The sequence below is a fragment of the Canis aureus genome, chromosome 1 (genome assembly GCF_053574225.1).
Source record: "Canis aureus isolate CA01 chromosome 1, VMU_Caureus_v.1.0, whole genome shotgun sequence".
NCBI classification, from domain to species: Eukaryota; Metazoa; Chordata; class Mammalia; order Carnivora; family Canidae; genus Canis; species Canis aureus.
In genome coordinates, this window is record NC_135611.1 from 67,210,958 (window position 1) to 67,227,762 (window position 16,805).

The following is a 16,805-nucleotide window of genomic DNA, read 5'->3' on the forward strand; positions in this document are numbered from 1 at the left end:
ATTAAAAGTAGAGATTCACATTTTATCAAGAGTGAGAATCTTTTTTTTTTTTCTTTTTAAAGATTTATTTATTTTCTTGAGAGAGAGACAGAGAGAGAGAACGAGCAGTGGGGAGGAGCTAGCCAAGGGAGAGGGAGAAAAAGAAGCAGGGAGTGGCCTGGATCCCAGGACCCGGAGACCACAACCCAAGCCAAGGGCAGATGCCCAACCGACTGAGCCACCCAGGTACCCCAAGAGTGAGAATCTTATACAAAAAAAAAGAAAAAAAATATAGCCAAATTTTAAGTGATGAAAAGAGAAATCAGTTCATTCGCTAAAACGGGTTCTTAAACTAGTGAGATCAGAAGCCCATGAAGGGTTTCTTATAACTCAGACTGCTGCCCCTTTCTCCTTGAGTTTCTAATTCGATAGGCCCAGGGAGGAGCTTGATAATGTGCTTTTCTAGAAAATTTTCAGGTGAGGCTGATGCTGTTGGTCTGTGGACCACACCTGGAAGAAGAACCACTTGTCTAAACCAGGGTTGGGAATTAGAAAAATGAAACAGAGTCAACTTCAGGATTTAGACGATGTCTGAGCTGAATGTTAAAAGGGCAGTAAAAAACTCGTCAGGACAAGAAAGCATCCAGTGAGATGCCAGAGATGGGAAGCAGATACTTGTAGACCTCATCCACGTGAAAGGAGACGTGTTCTGACAGCTAGAAGCAGGCTACTAGGCCTGGAGCTTTGGGTTCCTGGGTGGGAGTGGTGGATGGGAGGAGCCCATTTAATGGGCACAAACACTAATCATGCATGGATGTTTGGACTTTGTCCTACCAAACACAGTTTATTAGATTTTGAAAAAATTTAGGGAAGAAATATATGTTGTGTAAATATCCATAGAAAAACACATTAAAGCAAGGTAAGTCTGAAGGTAAGGATAGTGCCTGGAAAGATATTTCAATGGTCTGTCTAAAATATGATCTAGATGGAAAGGACATAAGAAAGAGACAAATTATCTGAAGAGTTATTTAGGAAGTAGAATCAACAGATATTAAATATATACAATGTGTATACACATGTGATTGTATATATGCGTACTAAACACACATATACCATGCCTCCAATAATTTGATTTTAATTTTATTTAAATTGTTTTTAAGGGATCCCTGGGTGTCTCAGTGGTTGAGTGTCTGCCTTTGGCTCAGGGTGTGATCCTGGGGTCCTGGGATCGAGTCCTGCATCGGGCTCCCCGCATGGAGCCTGCTTCTCCCTCTGCCTGTGTCTCTGCCTCTCTCTGTGTCTCTCATGAATAAGTAAATAAAATCTTAAAAAAATGTTTTTAAAATGGCAAGGGATATAATTTCTGCACTCAAGGAATAAATAACAATAAATTACCTTAAAATTTCAATTGATATTGAGAATCACGCTACCCATAAATTTTATTAGCCTCAGCTTGATTACTACATGTCCTGAAGACACAGTGATTGCAATCAAGTTTTTAAAGTCCAAATCAAGTACCCATGTACATAGGCTGATTCAAGTAAAAATGCAGTTAAATAATTCAAAGAAGATGCTAGATGGGTATTCTGGTCTTTAATTATACTTTTTTTTTTTAATTTATTTTATGATAGTCACAGAGAGAGAGAGAGGCAGAGACACAGGCAGAGGGAGAAGCAGGCTCCATGCACCGGGAGCCTGACATGGGATTCGATCCCGGGTCTCCAGGATCGTGCCCTGGGCCAAAGGCAGGCGCCAAACCGCTGCGCCACCCAGGGATCCCATACATTTTTTATTCAATAAGAAAACATGTCTAAACCATAATAAAGTTTGGTTCTTGACAGTGCCTATTTGTTTAATGTTCTCAGTTTTACAGGTTCATGTAATTTTGTAACTATCTCTATTGAAGGATCTTACTCAAATACAGCACTCTGCCTCATTCTAGAGGGCGGGAGACATGTTTCACTGTACAATGATATCATTAGATCATGTTTTCTAGTGATTCAATAAATATTTTAAATGGATGATTTAAAATGGTTTCATTAGGAAGTCAACTGGCAACCTCAATATATTGTTATTTTTCTGACATAATGGATGATATTTTAAAATTCTTTTTTGTTAGAAAAAGATAAATAGCTCATATTGGAATAGCTAATATTTTTCAAGATATAAACTTTCAAGGTTTTATATTCAAAATGTTAACAAATGGAAATGTTACATATATAATATGTATTTATTTTAATCATTTTAAATTACTAAAATAAAACATTACATAAGCTAGAAGAGCATTAGGGCATATTACCATGCTAATTGCTGGCCAAATTTAATCAGGTTTTAACTGATGACTTGACTGAAGGAGAAATCGTATCTGTAAATAATCTAGGCAATTACAAACTGATATTGTGAACATAAAATAATGTGAAATTTAGCTCTACTTGTCTATCAACTTAAATTCTCCAGTACCCTAAACCCATTCTAAAATTTAGATGAATATACGTGTGATTTTCTTTTTTTAAGAGAAAGAATGGCTTATATTTGCTTAAAAATATCAGAATGTCAGGGAAAATGGAAAAGAGACAAGGTATGTGTCATTATAACAGCAGATCAAAGATCTCTATCATTCTTTTGATAAAATATACTTACAGTAAATATCTGATACCATAATAACTACCAACTCCTCAAAGGTATAATAAGTCTGTTAACATTCATAATAAATTTTTACGTAATTCTAATTAAGATAAAATGACATTTTTAAAAAGACTGTTGTCAATTAAAAGTGACTATTTGAGATATTTTGGGGTTTGGACATGTAACCAATTGTAATCCATATTCACATATCATTGTTTGACATTTTTATTTAAGTTCTAGTTAGTGAACAGATAGTGTAATACCAGTTTCAGGAGTAGTATCCACATAATTCTTTAACAAACCTTCAATCAGGAATAGATAACTATATTAAAGATTTAGTAAGTGAGATGACTACCCTGAGTATATGATTCTCTAGAACATGCCATTACAAACCAATCCTGTTTGCATTTTATTCCTTTGCATACCTGAGATATTGGTGGTCACATTGATGGCCGTGGCTGGCCCAAAGCCTTTGACGGTGCTGGCTCTTATGAAGAACTGGTAGGTAGTTCCAGGATGCAGATGCATAAAGACATGGTGTGTGCTGTTCCATAAGTTTGATACAGTCTGGGGAGGTCCAGCCACTGGAACTGCAGGATCAAATGATCTTATGCTGCTGTAGCTGACCTGTTTTAAGAAACAGATTCACTATTACACTTCCAATATAAGTCATGCTATAATCTAAATAAACCTCTTTTAAATAAGGTAGCATTCAAGGGTATCTCTGTGGAGTGAATCACATTTTTCTTAAATTTCTTCTCTTTCTCATTTGGATATGTTATTTCATAGTCAGTCTATATCTGATGTCTGTCTGTCTATCCATCCAGCCAGCCAACTGGCCAGCCACTCAGCCATCCATAGATATACCCAGAGGTATCATATCTGACTGGACCTGTATACGTGTTTTCTTTCATCAAAAGATAAATTAATTTACTTAAATATGGGTACACAAAAATACACAATCTTATGGTTATATATTTTAATGTACATGAAATACAGAGTGTTCAACAAATGCTTGTTACAAGTCACATCATCCTACTTTGTCCGAGTTACATAACAGAGTTCATGTAAATGGCACTCGAGTGCTCATACAGTCACATTTTGTAAGACTGCCCTAGTGATTCCCATTCCCATGATGCACTTCATAGCCACGAGAAATTTCAATGTTTTGTGCTCTCATCAACACTGACTATGCAGGAACAGAACTACACATTTGTGCAATTAAGATGATCTTTTCTTCTTTTCAGCTTCTCCTATTTAAAAATAAGATAATGATTTGTAATCAAAATTGAGATAAAGCTCTGGAATAGTCAGGTTTGTAATATATTTTGCCGTTTAGATAGTAATTCTGAATTTATTCTGAAATAACATTCAGTGGCCTCCCCTAAATACAGTATAAAGCATGAGTATCTTAATTTTATAAAAATTCATTCTTTACAATCATCAGTAAGTCTGTTTGAAAAGCTCCATCCTGCTTCCCTAAAACAACAACAGAAACATACATTTACTTTAAGAATTAGAAAATTCTAGGTGCCATCCAATATTTGTTTTCGAATTCAATTTCGGGATCAAGGAATTTGTAAACTAAAACAGAAGAGTAATAAAAATGATTGTGATCCCCTAATCCTCACTTACTTATTTTCCATTATTTCTCCATAACTTTTTCCTTTTACTCTCCCTTCAACCCACATTTCAGTGAACTTCCTTATTGTCCCAATACCTCATATTGAGTGATGACTCCATTTGGATCCAAAGGTTCTTTCCAGTTCAAGAAGATCTTATTTTCAAAGGATGTTCCCTGAAGAGAATTGACTGGTACAGGGCCAGGCACTACAAGAATGTACATTTTTGGTTAGAAAGATCATTACATCAGAAACAGAAAAAGTAAATACTGTAAGTTATACAAGCTAAATTAAAAACTAAAAAAAAAAAAATGTGTTCTTAAAAAGAAAATAAGCTATGTCACCAGTTTTCTGATTTTAACAAATGGGAATTTCAAGTAATCTATAAGCTTCCAATGGAGAAAATGTACAACTCTAAAGTTATTTTTATTCAAAAGAATATTCTATCCCCTTAGAGAGTTGAATAAATTGTGTAGTCTAGTTTTCTCTGTTGTATATCTCTAATAACATGAAGATCTCATTTGTAATTTGTGTCAAGAACAGAGCTCTATTTCCCTGAAAGATATTCTGAAGATTATGATAAGCCCAAGTGTCTCCATAAACAAATGTCATTAAATAATTAATTATAATAATAATTAACATTCCTTGGACTCAAAAGCCAAGTCATATAATACTGACTTGAAATGCCCATTAATAATCAATCTGACTCTTTGTGCTATCCTCATTAAATTTCTATAACTTAGAAAGGACAGCATTGATGATTATAATTTTAAAAAACACGAAGATGAATAGGTTCTAATATCATTGCTTCAGTCTTTTTAAATGAAATTCCCTTTTGCAATGCTAAGCATCAAGCCGTTTTATAACATCAGACTTGTTTCGAACTCAACAATCAGCATAACCAGTGCTGAAGTGTCCCCAGGTATGACAACAGTTGAGGAACCAGCTCCTTATTTGCAAATGTCATAGAACTGACAATGCCCAGTGACAGCGGTGAACAATGTGTCAGTTTCTATTGACAAAATATAAAAATCAGATGCTTTTGCTATTTGCTTTTGTGTGTTTTATCTAAATATACAGTTGCTATTCAGTCACACAAATATCTAGTTTCTCGTTCAGATAATGTTTAAATATGTACCCTATCCATCCTACTTTGCTTTAAAAATGTGTTTTCTTTTGAAATACTGACCCAATATTGGGCAAGTATGGTTTTTAATTAATATTCTTCCTTAATCTAACGTCTCAGTGAACTTCACACATGGCATTATCTGCAAATGTAGTTGTGGAGTATACAGCAATTTTGTGAGGACTGAAATAAATTAGAAATCACCGGATCAAAGGGAATGCGTTGCCTCGTCGCTAGCAACATCAAGAAATTCTGAATGATACGTCAAAAGAGGAAGATTTATTTCACACCAGAAGGAGACGACGAATGATGTTATGACCTCTGGGACAGCTAATCTAATTTGGCACATTAATAATAAATTCATAAAGAAAAAAACCAAAAAGGAAAGAAACCCATAAGCAGAGAAGATGCTGGCACTAAACTTCAGAAGCTTGCACGTGCAGCGGTCAGCTGCGGGCGCGGGGAGAGGCTAAGCAAAGCCTCCACTGCCCACACGTCCCAGGCCCCATTAGGGCAGAGACTGCACAGCTGGCCAGGGCAGATGGGTCCTCACGGCCCTGGGGGCCCTCGGGGGCACTTCTGGAGGCTGCCATGGGTGTTAGTTAACCAACAAGGGTGATACGTGTTGTGTCATTTGAGGAGAGTAAAAACAAGCTTATGATTGTAATTAAGGAAAAGCATTTCTTCACCTTTTTCATAGATGGTGGCTGCGGAGGCAGGACCCCAATTAGGGAGAAACTGTTTATTTGATGGCATTATAATTACTACCTGTGTCACCAACCACAATATGGCCAACAAATACTATATAACACGATGTGGACGTATTTCAAATGGTTCACAAATAAAGTTAGTTAGAAACGTCTGCATAATTCTGCATCAGAAGAGGAGTAGAATTGAAGAGTAGCCTTGCTAGAATTTGTGTATTTCTCTGCTTTTCTTCCCATCTCACCCGTCTCCCCCTCCTTTTATAAGTGGGCTCCACACCCAGCATGGAGCCCATGGGGCCCGAACTCATGATCCTGTCCTCAAGACCCTGAAATCAAGACCCGAGCTGAAGGACAAACATTATATGTTCTCATTCATTTGGGGAATATAAATAGTAGTGAAAGGGAATATAATGGAAGGGAGAAGAAATGTGTGGGAAATATCAGAAAGGGAGACAGAACGTAAAGACTGCTAACTCTGGGAAACGAACTAGGGGTGATAGAAGGGGAGGAGGGCGGGGGGTGGGAGTGAATGGGTGACGGGCACTGGGGGTTATTCTGTATGTTAGTAAATTGAACACCAATAAAAAATAAATTAAAAAAAAAAAAAAAAAGAGACCCGAGCTGAGAGTAAGAGTTGGGACCCTACACCGACTGAACCACCAGCTGCTGCTCTCTGTCCGCTCTCCTTCACATACCCTACTTTGTCCATAAAATGCATTTAAGAGGACCTGCAGGCCATATTTGTAAGAGGGATAAGTTTGTGGAAAACTCCTGGCCCGGACAGTAGCATGCTACAGATCTTGCACCAGGGCTAGTGGACGAGAGAATTACACGTCGGTGCCCTACAGAGCACACATGGACACAGGTGGGCTGGGGTGGGGAGCGGCCGCAGGCAAATTATATTCAGGAACTCTTCACCTTTGAAGAAAGACGATGCTTACATATAATGTCTATATGTACTTTTGATTTGTGTGAATACAACACAAAGTTACTAAGCCCATCATCGTGGCATCTTTGTACTGCAGGGAATGTCACTCTACATTTCCACATCAACAATTTTTAATGGAGACAGAATGCTGACTTTCATTCCCCTGCTTGTGATTTATTTGAGAGCTGTTTCAGCTTTTTATTTTTTTATTTTTTTGCATATAAGAAAGTCCTTTAAAATATAACTTTCAAAATAGAAGAGAGAGGAAAAAGGAAATGTGGGTGGGGCAAGATTATATTAAATAAGCACTGCAGACTTTAAAATATAATAAATGTACATTTAAAAATAACTCTGTATTAGCAAAAAATGTCCCCAAATCCGACTTTTCTGCTGAGCTAACTTCATAATATTGATTGTTATAAATGCGAGGATAAAAAATGAAAACAAAATCTCATACAAAAAATTCTACCCATGCATTAAAAAATATATGCGATAAATTAAATATAAATTCTACCTTAGGGTTCTGGTGGGAAATCATTTTAGCTTTGCTCTCATGATTTATGGATGTCTCTAGAATTCTTTTCATGAAATTATATTCTTTTATTAGATGGTTGATAATTTATTCTTTTTCTATGTATATAGGGCAGCAATAATTTAGTAAGACTGACTTAATTAGATCATCATAACCCATCGATCTTTGCAACCATAGATTATGATTTAGATATTTTGTCCCCCTCTTAGGAACACTGAGTCATATCAAGTATTCTATGTAGAAAATGGAGTTCATGTGGGCAGATCTGAAGACTGCGTTACTCGAAAATACTTTATATGAAGTTTGTCCTTCAGTCATTTAGTTTTACATATAAAACAAAAAAGAAAAAACTCTCACGGTGGAATTATTCTGTGACCTTGCAACTCAATATAATTATAGCCGATAAAAAAAGGTTCTTCAAAGCATAGATGAAAATAAAACTAAAAAAAGAAATGATATTGAAATTGCATACTATATAGTTAATTTCATTTTATGTTTATAAAACTGTATCTCTATAAAATAGCACAGTCATGAAGTTGATGAATTTAGGATATAATTTAAGATTGCATAGCAATTCACCTCCCGATTATTAATTTGGTTGTATGTGCACCCAAAAATACATTGAAAAATTTAATGAAATATGAACAAGTTATATGAGCCTGACTATATTCTTTGCTTTATGGGGAAGAAAGGCAAACTAAAAGCCATATCAAAGTACACCGCCAAAATGAATTATATTATTAGAGAGTGACTGCCAAAGAAGCACAAATGTAGTTGAGTCTAAAACAACCAATTAAGAATCCAAGTTTTTAAAATTTTAAGTGTAGGCAATAAAGTGTGTGAGTACATTCTTATTACTAAAGACATGGCTTACACATGTGTAGTGTAATGCAAATGTTTTAATATTTATCTCACGTTATGAAATGAGATATTTTTCAGCTCTTTTGCATCTGTGCTTAGACTTTCCGTTTCTATCACCCATCTAAGAAGCAACTATGCTAATTATTCTTTTTTATACAATCATGTGTTGGGGTGTGTTTATGTGTGTGTTTGGGGGGGGGTGGATGAGTGTGTGTTTATGTCTTAGAGCAAGTTTTACTGTTTGAAATATTAGGTGCAAGTTCAAGTATGATAGTTGAGGTAATCATGTTTGGTTACCTTACACATGGACAAAGTACATTTACCATAAATAAGTCTTAGGTTTGTTCTTTGAAAATTTTAGAAACATGAGAATAACTCCATGCAAATTTTAGGACAATATTATTACCTTCAAAATCTGAGCTAAATGAGGTTGAAAAGCACTCACTTCTCTTTATGACAACAAAAATAATAGAACAAATCTGGGTGATTTCTACTTTCCAGAGTGAGAGAGCTTGAAGTGATACAGAGAAACTTCTAGAAACAGTGGTATACTGACCTATCTTAAGGCAATTTTATACTTGATAGTCATCAAAATATACAGCTGAGCCTGAAGTTGAGAACTTGAGGCAAACTGGAAACACTTGAGTATGAAATACATCCTGTTTTCTGAAATCCAAACAAAAATATGGCCCTACTGACAGGTGATTCAAGGAGAATTTTAGAAGGGGATGGAACCTGAGAGAACATCTTATTTAAACTTTCATATAGAGATGAAAAATGGAAACCTAGCCGAGTAAATAGATTGGGGAAGGTGATAGAGTTACCAGGGCCAGGACTGAAAACTCAGGAGTCCTGACTCACAGTCCAGCTTTGCCTCCATTCACTAAATAGGCCATGTTTTTTTCCCCAAACACTTTCATTCATAGTGGTAAATTTTGAAAATGAATCATCTTAGAGATGGCTGGGTGGCTCAGCGGTTGAGCATCTGCCTTTGGCTCAGGTCATGATCCTGGGGTCCTGGGATTGAGTCCAACATTGGGCTCAATGCAGGGAGCCTGCTTCTCCCTCTGCCTGTGTCTCTTCCTCTCTCTGTGTGTCTCTCATGAATAAATAAATAAAAATCTTTAAAAAATGAAATATCTTACATGTCTTACTTTTATTATCAGAATATCATCATTTGTACTTTTAATCAAGAAAGGTACTCATTCACATTAATGATGAACTATCGTGCTATAGCAGGTGTGTGCAAATTATGATATTAATATAAATGTTCCTATGACTTAATAATTCTGAAGTGATACACATAGAAATTGGACATAATATAGTTAAATTCCTTGGGTGGTAATTAAAGGGATAAAAGATGACAGCTTGCTGATATTTGATAAGGGCCTTTATTTAGACTTAAAAGCGTGAACTTCAAACCTTCTTTTGTATTTAAACTTACATAAGACCATCTAAAAATGAGTGGAATAGGCAAACAGTGCTCTTTTCAAATATTAAGGAAAATGAAAGCTGCTATTATTGGTTTGTAAAATGCAAAAACCTGAATTTTAGTCAAGTGCATTTCACCAATAGGTAAATGATGTAATGCCATGAATAGTGAAAATTACTTTTGCACATTTGATAGGAAAAACTTAGTATTTAAAATTTAGTGTAGTTGTTACTTTAACATATAAAAACAGAAAACAGTAGGGGTACATTTCATCCAATATTAGATGCTACTCCGAAGGATATTAATAAGCTTCTTTGTTTAAGGCAAACTCTTTTCAAAGTTAACCTTGTTAAGAGTAATTTTGGCGACTCTATAGAAAACTGTAACCAATTACATAATCCCGTTATATAATTCCCCCTTTTTAAAATAATGAAGTATGAACATACCATCTTCATCAGTTTGAATAATCGTCTCTTCACTCTCCTTCCTGCCTTCTGGATTGGTTAGGATCATCTTGAGGCTGACATTTGTATAAGGTGGCAGATGGTTCACAACATGCTGAGGGGCTTTGGGGTCCATGTCCAAACAGTCTGCCTTGCTCTCGTTGTGACCACGGAAGTAATGGTAGCAGATAGTGACATTAAAAGTGTGGCAACGAGTGATGTTATAACCCAAGGATTCCCAGTCCACGGCAATGCGTCTTGCCTGTATCTCAGCAATCTTTAACGTCTTCGGGGTTCGCATAGGTTCTGAAAAATACATCAGAGATGCAGATAGCTGTCACCTTTATAACAAATAGTCCTGGTAAATTCAAACACTGAGCATGACACAGCCTGTGTAAACCTAGGAAAATCTGAAAGTCATCTTTTATTCTCATTTTCTTTATTTACTCATGATCTTATTCCTGAAGGATTCAGTCAGAGACTATGATGTATCAATGGAAAATGTTAATGATCCATAGGACTCAGGAACATGGCAGAAAGACAAAACCCTGAAAATGTGCCCACAATGCCCTTAGAGTCGTTGCTGTTGTTACTGCCCAATTCCCTGTCTCTCTTTTCTTTTGTCGTTACTGAGCAAGTGAATTAGCTAATATATCATAATGGATAAGAGTCAACACGTTCTGCTCCATGATTTGTCATGTCACCAAGCTATGGTGTATACTAATTAGTCTAATTGTAATACTAAACTACCATTTACCAAAAAGTGACGCAGATATTAATTAACATTTATTATTTCAATAATGATGTTGTTCATCAAAGCAGAAAAATATCTGGGAAAAACTGCAAGAACACATGTGGATATTCACACTGTCATCTATCCTTCTTGATCTCTATCTTTTTCTAGGAAACAGTCAGGTCTGACAATCCATTCACTGTCACCCAAACCAAACTGGGAGGTGAATGTCCATTCAACTGGAAAATGCTGGCAGGACTAAACACTCTGAAGACTGGAGTCCATCCATCATCGCTTCCCAAGTGTATTCTTTCTCATGCAAGACTAACTCTCATCGTTGAACTTAATCAAAATAATTACTCTATGAAAGTCATGGCCATGGCAAAATCTACATAGTAAACAAACCAATACACAGCTAAGCTTTAATACAGTGATTTGACGATCAAGGCCAAGGTCAGTGCCATCTTGGTACCTCCCTTAACTCAGTAAGAATAGTCCGTGCTCTTGCTAAGTGGGAGTCAGTAGACAAAAAAGAAGGAAAATAAATAATACAAAAAGCCCAGTTTGGGTGTTTTTATAAATTTTCATTTTTGAGATCAAAATCTCAGTCCTGTAAAAATAGTCAGCATGGTACACAGATGGCAAGCCCAAATTGGGATTCCAGTTCAATGTATTATGTGTGCCATCTGAAATACACTCTGGTGGCCATTTAAAACCTCACAACTACAAAAATACATACATATACATGCAAATTAATCCATCGTAGAATCCAAAGCTTAGATTTTAAATGTTGTGCGCCAGTCTTCTGACTACTCACAGTATCCAGTCTCCTTCTTTCATCACTTTTGTTTTATGTGTTTTACATTAAGCACTGTAAGTAGGTTGGAAGAAAGATGTGGCTTCCTAATCATTAAAAAAAAAAAAACCTCTTTATATGTGCAGCTCTCTGCTCACATTTTCCCACCAGGCACAGAAGGGAAGTGATGACACTTAAGTTCAGTCTACACAGTTCAGTGAAAATACGTTCTTTGGCACCACTGACCACCAAGATGACCAGGCAGTTGTAGTTAGTATCATCCCACAATGTCTAGATAAACCGTGATTTTACTGTCTGCTAGGTAGCAAACTGATAAAATTTAGAGGTAACGTTCAGGTTAGGCCATACTTTGTGACAGAAGTATCTAGAATAAGAAAGTAAGATTTCTCCCTAAAATACTTGCAGTATATGAATGAAAATCTTCCATAAAATGATGACAAACACCAATAAATACTTATTCCTCTGTTTTAGTATTTATTTTTAGATCTAGTATTTCTATACTTGAGAAACCTTTTATTTTGAATCTGAAATTTCCCCCTTTATAAATTTCTGTATTTCTTTTTTTAAAGATTTTATTTATTTATTCATTAGACACACACACACACACACACACACACACACACAGAGAGAGGCAGAGACATAGGCAGAGGGAGAAGCAGGCTCCATGCGGGTAGCCTGACGTGGGACTTGATTCCGGGGCTCCAGGATCACGCCCCAGGCCAAAGGTGGTGCTAAACCACTGAGCCACAGTGGTTTGTTTTAAATTTAAAACAATTTTAAAAGCATAAGAAAGGCATTAAAAAAATTGAAAAAGATGCAAATAAATGGATATTTTGTGCTCATGAATTGGAAGAATAAGTATTATTGAAACATCCATACTACTCAAAGCAATCTACAGATTCCATGCAATACCTATCAAAATTCCAGTGGTGGGACACCTGAGTGGCTCAATTGGTTAAGCACCTGATTCCTGGTTGTGGCTCAGGTCATGATCTCGGGGTCATTAGATCAATCCCCTCATCTGCTTGAGATTTTGTCTCTCCTTCTCTCTCTGCCCTTCCCCATCTCTCTCATGCTCTTTTTCTCTCTCTCAAATAAATAAATACATCTTTGAAAAAATTACAATGGCATTTCAAAAAGAAATGGAACAAACAATCCTAATATTTGTATGGAGCCATTAAAGACTCTGACAAGTCAAAGCAATGTTAAGAATGAAGAAGCTAGAGGCACCTAGCTGAACACTCCCTGTTTTCAGATTACATTACAAAGCTACACTAATTAAAACAGTATTGTATTGACACAAAAACAGACACAGAGATCAGTGGAACAGAATAGAGAAAATTATTTATGGCAAAGGAGCCAGGAATATACAATGGGGAGAGAACAGTCTCTTTAATAAAAGTGTTGGGAAAGCTGGACAGCTGCACAAAAAGAATGAAAGTAGACTACTAGTTTGCACCATATACAAAAACTAAAAATATATTAGACTTTGATATAAGACCTGAAACCATGAAACTCCTAGAAGAAGACATAGGCAGGAAACCCCTTGAAACAGGTCTTTGTGATGATTTTTTTGAATGACACAAAAAAGTGAAAGCAAGAAAAGCAAAATCAGATAAGTGGGACTGCATCATACTAAATAAAAAGCTTCTATAGAGCAAAGAAAATCATCGACAAGATGATAAGGAAACCTACTCAATGGAAGAAGATAATTTACACCTCGTATAACTAATAAGGGGCTAATAACCAAAATACGTAAAGAACTCATACTACTCAATAGCAAAAAAAAAAAAAAATCTAATTAAAAAATGGGCAGCAGATCTGAATAGACATTTGCCCCAAGATGACATATAGATGGCCAAAGGGTATATGAAAAGATGCTAAACATCATTCATCAGTAAGGAAATGCAAATGAAAGACACAATAAGATGTCAGCTCATACCAATCAGAATAACTACTATCAAAAAGAGGAAAAATAACAAGTGTTGTCAAAGAAAAAGGAGCCCTTGGGCACTGCTGCTGGGAATGTAAACTGGTGCAATCACTATGGAAAACAGAATGGAGGTTCCTCAAAAAATGAAAAATAGAACTACCATATGACCCTGTAATTCCACTTTTGGGTATTTACACAAATAAAACAAAACACTAACCTGGAAGACACATACACTCCCATATTTATTGAAGCATTATTCATAAAGCCAAGATATGGAAACAACTGAAATGTGCATGTGTATATACATATAAACAGTGGAATATTATTCAGCCATAAAAATAATGAAATCTTGCCATTTGTGGCAGCATGACTGGACCTCGAGAGTTAACATGCTCAGTGAAATGTCAGGCAGATAAAGACAAATACCATATGATTTCTCTTACATGAGGAATCTAAAAAAAATTAAAAAAAAATAGAAAAGAAAAAAAGTGAATGAAGTTCATAGGTACAGACAATAGACTGATGGTTGCCATAAGTGGGAGCATAGGGATGCATAAATTGTAAAGGGGTTATACATTTATTAAAAATTAAATTAAAAATGTAATTGTGTTAGAGATGTGTGACATAACTTCATTTAAGGGAGTGGGGAAAAGTTACCTAAGTAACTTAGGAGATGAGTAGAGACAATGAGACAATAAACAAAAACAAAAACAGCAGATATTCCTAGTAATGATCTAAAGTTTACAGATGACTTTGGGGTGCAGTCATAGAGACATGATGTTTCTGAACAGCAAATGCAGAGGCCTGTTCAAAGAAAAAAAAAAAAAAACCTGTCAGAAAACCTGTCACACCTGTCAGAATGGTTAAAATCAAAAACAGAAGAAACAACACATGTTGGTGAGTATGTGGGCAAAAAGGAACCCTCTTGTATTGTGGGTAGAGATGCAAACTGATGAGCCACTCTGGAAAACTGTATGGAATCTCCTCAAAAAATTAAAAATAGAGCTACCCTATAATGCAGCAATTGTACTACTAAGTGTTTACCCAAAGAACACAAAAATACTAATTCAAAGGGATACATGCACCCTGATGTTTATAGCACCATTATCTCTAAAAACCAAGTTATGGAAACAGCTCACTGTCCATCAGTTGATAAATGGATAAAGAAGATATGATGAAATGAATTACTATTCAGCATAAAAAATAATGAAATCCTGCCATTTGCAACAAGAAAGATAGAGGTCGGTAGTATAATGCTAAGTGCAACAAATCAGAGAAAGACAAATATTATATGATCTCATTCATATGTGGAATTTAAGAAATAAAACAAATGAACAAAAGTGAAAAAAGGGAGAAAGAGAGAGAGAGAGAGAGAGGCAAACCAGGAAACAGACTCTTAAACACAGAGAACAAACTGATGATTAGCAGAGGGGAGGTGGGTAGGTGAATAGGATAAGTAGGGGGATAGGGATTAAAGAGTATACCTATGATAAAACAAAGAAATAATAGAAAAATAATGAATTAAAAAATAAAATAGACATATGAATGTGAAAAAAAGTGGAAATGAGAAGTAGTAAGGACAAAAGGAAGCTATTCAACACTTTATAGACTAAGAGTCTTAAGCAAATCCTACATCTTCTTGTTATATTATCAACTATATATTTCTACATTTTCTCCCAAGCTAATCATAAAATAGAAAATTAATTATGCTATTTACAAATTTAAATAATTATAGAAATAAATAGAAATGTTCTTCTAACTAATCTTATTATATCCAATTTCTTTTTGCCTTCTGGCTTCCTCTATAAAACCCTTCTGTGGAGCACTGAAAACAGGGAATGTACATGCTATTTAATTCTGCTCTAGTTGAATAGCTATTGGAACTGCTTGAAGAAGTTCTGAATAGCCCTAGAGCTAAGACAAAGTATGCACGAACGTGGTGTTTCTCTAGGCTTGGAAGGACAAGACCAGATGCAAGTGTAGCCACACAGAGGGACCCAATGTCAAAAGCAGAAGCAACTTGGAGGCAAGAGAAAGAAAAGCAAAAATGAATGATTAGGACCTCATGAAGATAAAAAGCTTCTGCACAGTGAAGGAAATCACCAACAAAACTAAAAGGCAGCCTATGGAATGGGAGAAGATAGTTGCAAGCTACATATCTGATAGAGGGTTAGCATCCAAAATCTATAAAGAATTTAACAAATTCAACACCCAAAAACCAAATAATCCAGTTAAGAAATGCCAGAAGACATGAATAGATATTTTTCCAAAGAAGACATCCAGATGGCCAACAGACACAAGAAAAGGTACTCAATATCACTGATTATCAGGCAAAGACAAATCAAAACCACGATGAGATATCACCCCACACCTGTCTGAATGGCTACAATTAACAACACAGGAAACCACAGATGTGGAGAAAGGGGAACCTTCTTACACTGTTGGTGAGAATGCAAACTGGTGCAGCCACTCTGGAAAAGTGTGCAGGGTCCTCAGAAAGTTAAAAAAGGACTACCTTACAATCCAGTAACTGCATTACTAGGCATTTACCCAAAGGACACAAAAATACTGATTCAAAGGGACATAGCACCTGGATGTTAATAGCAGCATTATCAACAGTAGCCAAATATGCATCGACTGGTGAATGAATAAACATACACATTACATATGTGTATATATTTTATATATATAAATATAATGGAATATATATTAGACTATTACTTGGCTATCAAAAAGAATGAAATTAAATATTACCTGGCTATCAAAAAGTAATGGAATATTACTTGGCTATCAAAAAAGAATGAAATCTTGCCATTTGCAACAACATCTAGGGATGGCACTAGAGTATATCACGCTAAACAAAGCCAAGCAGAGAAAGACAAAGACCATATGATTCTACTCATATGTGGGATTTAAGAAACAAAACAGTTGAACATATAGGAAGGGGGAGAAAGAGAGAAGGAAACAAACCGTAAGAGACTCTTAAAGACAGACAACAAACTGAGGGTTGATGGAGGGAGGGGGTGAGGGATGGGCTAATGGGTGATGGGGATTAAGGAGGGCTCTG

At 35.9% G+C, this 16,805-nt stretch overlaps 1 protein-coding gene across 10 annotated transcripts in view; it reads right to left on the reverse strand.

Annotated features, from left to right (window-relative positions):
- Nucleotides 1–16,805, reverse strand: part of PTPRK (protein tyrosine phosphatase receptor type K) — a 547,287-nt gene that overhangs the window by 110,053 nt on the left and 420,429 nt on the right. For all 10 annotated transcript variants that reach the window (XM_077902655.1, XM_077902664.1, XM_077902657.1 and 7 more), the window contains exons 8-10: nt 10,259–10,561; nt 4,325–4,434; nt 3,030–3,231 (exon numbers count right to left, since the gene is read on the reverse strand). In XM_077902655.1, coding sequence (XP_077758781.1) covers nt 3,030–3,231; nt 4,325–4,434; nt 10,259–10,561 — 615 coding nt within the window. The remainder of the gene's footprint in view (nt 1–3,029; nt 3,232–4,324; nt 4,435–10,258; nt 10,562–16,805) is intronic.